The sequence below is a fragment of the Narcine bancroftii genome, chromosome 4 (assembly GCF_036971445.1).
Source record: "Narcine bancroftii isolate sNarBan1 chromosome 4, sNarBan1.hap1, whole genome shotgun sequence".
NCBI lineage: Eukaryota > Metazoa > Chordata > Chondrichthyes > Torpediniformes > Narcinidae > Narcine > Narcine bancroftii.
Genome location: NC_091472.1, coordinates 57,629,636 through 57,635,698, shown reverse-complemented (window position 1 = coordinate 57,635,698; position 6,063 = coordinate 57,629,636). Strand labels below are relative to the sequence as shown.

Sequence of the window (6,063 nt, the reverse complement as noted above, 5' to 3'; positions counted from 1 at the left end):
TAAGTGGAAATTTTTACATGGGGCTAATTCACTATTTTTTTTAAAAAATAAGTTAATATAAAAATTGCAAAGCAATTATTACCCACTTTACTATTTGTGAGCCGAAGCGATAAATTTTATGCGAATCTTGCATAAAAAGATAAATGACCAAAAATGATTAAAACGTGGATGATTTTAAATATGTCGTTAGCTAATGTACCTACTGAAAGCCTAAAGTATAGTTTGTGGTAAGAATGAACCATAGAAATCGCACGAATATCCCCGACGAAGTCCGAAGTACCACCCAATATACCACCCAATATTAGAAAACATTATACATTTCGCGCATTCAGATAACGTGGATCACAGGTGCAACAAAGCGTCCTTTAAACCAGTATACCCATTTTATTAGATATATTTACGATCAGTGCAATCTTTTGAATCAGCTGGCATTGAAAGGAAATATTGAACATCATTGGGTAAACAAACCTGGAAAAAGCAAATGCTCGTTATTTTGAATGTTAATAGATGGTAATAGCTCAAACGAGGTGTTGAATATTAATAAATCTGTGCCCCTAAAAATCCAGCTGGGTATACAGTAAGCAAATGAAAATCAATATCAAAACATGGAAACTTATGGTACAAGATCACTCACTTTGAATGAAGATTTTTAAACAAGACTATACGATTTCAAGTCCCAAACAATATTTACATATTTGCAATTTACAAGTAGGAAGTTGAATATGATCTCTTTTCGCCTTCCTTTCGCAATAATATAACTTACTCTTTTCTTCTGCAATGTCCTTTACTTCGTGGTAATCCCATTGGGGGAAAGGTTTAAAATAATGTTCACATTTATAGCAAAATTTGCGACGGAGATGCTGGAGCACTTCGTACTGGTGAGGCGTTTTGTTTGGGGACGGCAGTACTTAAAGGGACGAGACCTGATCTGATGACCGTGGCCTTGTGATCCGCATCCACTTCGATGTCCTTCTCGATAATGTCAGTCGATTCCGAGTCACTTTTCTCACTGTCACTCTGGTTCTCCCTCTCTCGCTGTTCTTCTTCCAGAGATGGAGGTTTCTCTAGGTCTTCCTTCTCCTTCTCCTTCTGTGCTTGAGCTTCTTTCGAATGTCTCCACTTCATCCGCCTGTTTTGAAACCATACTTTTACCTAGTGATAAAAGAGCAATCACTCATTCAGGAAAAATGCTTCTGAAACAAAAAAAAGTTCGGTACTTCTTTTGTCCGCTCAGCCCATGAATCAGCTCCGCTTTCAAGCTTGAGGTGGCTCTTGAGTGTACCCGCGTTACAAAATACTGCCCTGATTTTATTTCACAGGTTTACTACCTCTTGCTTGATGAAGGACTCAATCCCGAAACGTTGCTTATGTATCTTTGCTCTATACAGTAAAGTAGTGTACTTTAAAGTAGCTGACTTTCCCCAGTTTTGAGATTTTACAGTTACCACTTTTCTCCGTCTCGAGTCTTTTTTTAGTGATGAAGCAGCGTGCTCGCCGTTTAGCAGTTTCAAAAGAACGACGTGGTTCTTTTGTTTACATGATGGTACCAATTAAAAGGGGAACATGAACTGGAGATCTTCAACTCATCTGAACACATCGTAACTTGGGGATTATTTGGCTAACTGCCGTGTTGACCGCGATTTCCTCCCTGAATTCTCCTTACTGTTGGTTCTGTAACAAATTTTATTAAATCTATGCTTCTTTCAACCCGCTGCATTGGTTAAAAAAAAATTTCCGACCGCTTTATTGCACCCAATTAATAACTACTTTAAACACTGACCTGTGCATCTGTCAATCCCAGCATCGCCGCCAGCTGCTTCCGGTCAGGTTTAGTCACATATTTCTGAATCTCAAATCTCTTCTCGAGTCCCTTTCGCTGCAGATTAGAGAACACCGCTCTGGACCAAGATCGTTTCCGTTTGTACGTCTGGGGCATTGTGTCTTTTGTTAGAACTGCGTAAGGCCCTGCTAGTTAAAATAAAGCATAGCATCAGAGTTCATGTCTCCAACAAAACAATAAAATGGACTTACACTGTGATCCCCAACTTGTTTAAAGTTTATCGGTGGCCGGTAATTGGACCTAAAATGCCTTTTGGAAGTCAGGAACTGAAATGTGCGGTTGGACAGTTCCACTGGTGGAAACTGAAAGCGCGCTGCCTTTCAGCGCACGTCTGACTCCGCTTCTGCTTCTCACCAAATTCACCGGCTTTGTTGACCTCTAGATGAATGATAAAAATTATTGTTCAAGCACTGCCATTCGCTCACAGAGTTTAAATGATTGGGATAATTAATTTGTTGTTTTAATATATCATAAAAATGTAAACGCATTCAACAGTTCAGAAATAGGATGCAAAAGCGCGCGTGGTTCTCTCGCATTTTAACGAGTGGTGGCGTTAATCTTTATTTCGTTATTTTCTTGAGATTCAATGGACATTTGGCATGAATTAACGCCTTCTCGTGTTGAAATATTTTAACCAGAGCGCTGATGTAGATTTCGTCTGTGGCGAAAATCGGCGAATTAAGGCTATTAACCTGGAAAAGAATCCTGATAATGTTGCTGGTTCGAGCTTCTGGAGTTCAAAACTGAGGGAGGCTCACCAAGTCCAGGGTCCAGCGACGCAAAGAACTGGTTGGCGGAACTCTGCACGGAGAGGTGGAGTCCAGAGCGGCGACCTGGGCCCATGAGAGAGGTGAGGTCTGCAACAGTAAACGGGGAAGAAAGCGGGTGGGTTCTTTGCTGCCTTCTGGAGTCGTCTTAAGTTCAGTTCTGTTGATTCTTAAAATCCTGCCTGTTTATTGGCCCCGTCATCCGACACATTCACCCAACAAATATTTCAACAGAAACTTGTCAGGCCGAGACAAAACGCCCCACCATTATGCATTTGACTGACTCCTGTTACTTTGGTAGTTATATCCCAAACAATTCCCCCACCCCGTTGGCACAGATAAATTGCAAGTGCACACGGTAAACAACCCGGGATTTTCCATCAATTTCCCGAGCTGTCGTCGCAGATTTTACTTTATAAAATAAGTGTGTCATTTTGATTTAATGATGTTATGTCCGCCTTACCTCGTAAAGTGCTGCACTCCTTCATTTTAAAGTCTGTATCGCCCGACAAGATGCGGTCAATGCCGAACTTAAGGTCCTTACTGGAGGGCGCGGGAAGCTGCTGCACCGAGCCAGCTGCCAACTGGATCCGGGGCGATGAAGAAGTACAGATGGCCGGGGCCCGATGGTAGGAGGAAGCCGGCGAAGGTCTCTGCGCGAAGCCACCGATCTGCTCTGGGGCGACGGGCGTGGGGCGCAGAGGGGAGCCCGGGGGCTGCATGCTGTGGAGGCCGTTCATGTGAGCCACGATGGCCGATGATCCTGGCAGAGGCGGCGGGGCTGCTGGCATGTTCTCGGTGTCGCTCAGATGCAGAATGTCCGCGATGCAAAAGGAAGGTTTCTTCACCGAATCCAATAAACCATTCGAGCAGTAGGCGGACCAGAGGCTGAAATTACTGGGGTAATATGGAGCTAGTCCTGCGGTGTACATTCTGCAATCCTCCCTCGGATTGTTTTTAGCAACTAGGATGCAAATGCGAAAGATACGATCTAAAATAGGCTTATTTGGGGGGAGGGGGGAACTTGACTTTGCGAACTCGAAACTTTCCTAAAACTCATCTGCACATTTGGCAGAGAGTTCAAGTCGGCTTGGGAAGAAGTTGCCACTGTTCAACTGTGATTGGCTGCTTGTGTTGACAGCACACCCAATGGCACAGAGATCCTTGAAGCGGCTGACTCCGCCTCCTCCAATGCAGCTGCGACTGAAGCTGGAATTCACTGTCAATTCATTTTACTTCTATTGACCCACGCAATTGCAACAATGACGCCAGTAATCACATTTGGTAGGATTTCCCTTTGATTAAAAAACTGAGGTGAACATTGCGAAGTTTCCTGAAAATTGCTGCTGCTTTCTTGTAACAACATATTGAATTGTTGTTTTATTTATTTTCCGCGTCAGGGCTTTTAAAAACGTGTCAACTTCTCTGTATTGGACAAATGACGGGATAATTCAGCAACTCAACGACTAGATGTTCCAAAGCTGAGAACATTTGACCACTATAAATTGCTCTTTTTTTTTGGACGGACTTAGTGCGCTTTATTTTAAATAACTTTACAAAATCATTAAGGGACTAGAGAGAGCGCCCAGTGTCATTGAAGCCATATTCCAGCACGGAGTTTTCTTTAGTGGAAAATCGAAAATACTTTCTAAAATAAATATATAGCCTGTAAGGAACAATGATTCCACCAGCCTCATAACATTAACTGTTAAGGTTTGGCTACAATTCAATATTTGGAGATGTTCGATAACAGAAAACTGTCTAATAATGGCTTTTCGTGTTGTAAGAACCTATTTGTTGTCCTGGCCTTTTCTATTTCAAACGCTGCTCCAGCCTTTGTTTCCCCCCCCACACCCTCCCATCGCCGCCTAGTGCTGTCTCCTAACCGTTCTCACAATGAAGCTGATTTACATTTAACCTTAACCTCCTGCAATTGACGTTGTAACAATAGTGTATTATTGGAAAAAGTACGCATTTGCCCTAGATCTCTCACCTTAACCCCTGCAATTTATTCAATGACAATAACAAATGAGTTATTTTCATGGGTTTTTTGAACAATGTAAAACACCTTGCTTTTTGCGTCTCAATACATTCCTGAGTATTTGTTTAAACTGCAAATATGTAAGGACTATTTTTCCTTGGGCCAATCTTCACAGTAGAGGAAATGTCGAGCTCTATTAAATTCACATCGTTGATAGCCATCCTGTTTTGATGTGCTTAAACGCGAAGTAAATGAGCGGATATGCCTGTTAGATTTTCTTAAAATAGAGCCCGTTTAGTATTTTAGGATACAGCAGAAATCATTATTTCTTCCGGAGAAAAACTTTATAATGACTGGTAGAACTTCCGTTTTCAATATTTATGCAACTTTATCTCGTCTCGCAAGTTGTACTTGTGACGCAAATCCGCTCCGGTACATGAAAATGCCACAGAAAGAAGGGAAAGAAATGTGACCGGACCGATCTCAGTCCTTTGAACAACAAAGAAAACACTTTCAGATTAGTTCCTGCTGACCCCAGATTACCCACAGAATAAGGAATCTACATCTTAATGAAAATGAACGGTCTATTTGTCCATTTTATTTGTTTAAGAAACGAGCAAATTTGGTTAAAATGACATCAAAGCGTCTTTCGTTGCATTTAATTGAAATCCCCACTTCCATCGTAAACTAATTTATTTGCATCTATGAGATCTGTTTGAAATCCATGGTCAAATTTGTATCTCTGGCGGTGGCAATGGTGCAACAAGTGGCGATCTTCCTTCTGTCAGCTGCACCGCTCGTTCTCCTGTCTCGATTAGCGCAAAAGAGCTATAATACCCACAGGATTTTATTCTCAAACACCCATTCGCTGTTGAAATGCAATTAGAATAATACATTGTTTATTTTATATGTACGTCATTCTCATTTATGATTGTATATCGCGGTCGTTGTCTGTAAAGCGATATATAATCATTCCTATTGTTTGGTGTCGTTGAGATGATTACCCCCGGAAGACTCTCTTTGGCCCACGATACATTTAAAATATTCCACTGACACTTTTCCGGAACACAAAGAGCGAAATGAATCTTTATAGTCATTGACTCAGACATAACAATATGGGGAAGAGGATGAAGAAATAGCTCAGAGGAGCTGAACTATAGTTTTTTTCAGGTGTGGAGGAGATGTAAAAGGAAATATTTCAGCAATTTGAGAGATCGCTTTTCGGCAATTCTATAAAAAGAGACGAAGGAGATGTATATTTTATTTTGTGAGGTTGGAAGTGGCAGCTATTCTGTTCGACGTGTTTGGTTAAATAATTCATTTGGTCCAAAAGAGATCAAAATCAATCAAAGTGCCTTTCCATCCCTCCCTCTAACCCTGTCCCACTCTACCTATTCAATGACTGCCCATTTATTCATCTACATATAGTGGGGTTTTTTTTTCTATTTACGTTTCTATCAGCTTTGTTGTTACGT

General features: G+C 41.3%; 1 protein-coding gene across 6 annotated transcripts; it reads right to left on the bottom strand.

The window, feature by feature from the left end:
• Positions 1–360: 360 nt before the first annotated feature.
• hlx1 (H2.0-like homeo box 1 (Drosophila)) lies at positions 361–3,718 on the bottom strand. 6 transcript variants are annotated; one of them, XM_069931363.1, is made up of 4 exons: positions 3,071–3,718; positions 2,533–2,697; positions 1,781–1,968; positions 361–1,152 (listed from the first exon to the last, which is right to left on the bottom strand). In XM_069931363.1, exons 1-4 carry the CDS (start codon positions 3,537–3,539, stop codon positions 835–837), a joined length of 1,140 nt encoding a protein of 379 aa, XP_069787464.1. In that variant the 5' UTR covers positions 3,540–3,718; the 3' UTR covers positions 361–834. The 6 variants fall into 6 exon arrangements, with proteins under 6 accessions (XP_069787464.1, XP_069787465.1, XP_069787466.1 ...); XM_069931364.1 differs by having other exon boundaries at positions 1,781–1,965; XM_069931365.1 differs by having other exon boundaries at positions 2,599–2,697; positions 3,071–3,716.
• Between the last annotated feature and the right edge of the window lie 2,345 nt (positions 3,719–6,063).

What these genes read in the sequence shown, in the direction of transcription:
- hlx1 (XM_069931363.1), bottom strand. Translation starts at nt 3,539, where the DNA reads ATGTACACCGCAGGACTAGCTCCATATTACCCCAGTAATTTCAGCCTC. An exon ending in GGAGTGCAGCACTTTACGAG is followed by an intron (nt 2,698 to 3,070) that starts GTAAGGCGGACA and finishes TTACTGTTGCAG; the next exon opens with ACCTCACCTCTCTCATGGGC. An exon ending in TGGGATTGACAGATGCACAG is followed by an intron (nt 1,153 to 1,780) that starts GTCAGTGTTTAA and finishes TTTTATCACTAG; the next exon opens with GTAAAAGTATGGTTTCAAAA.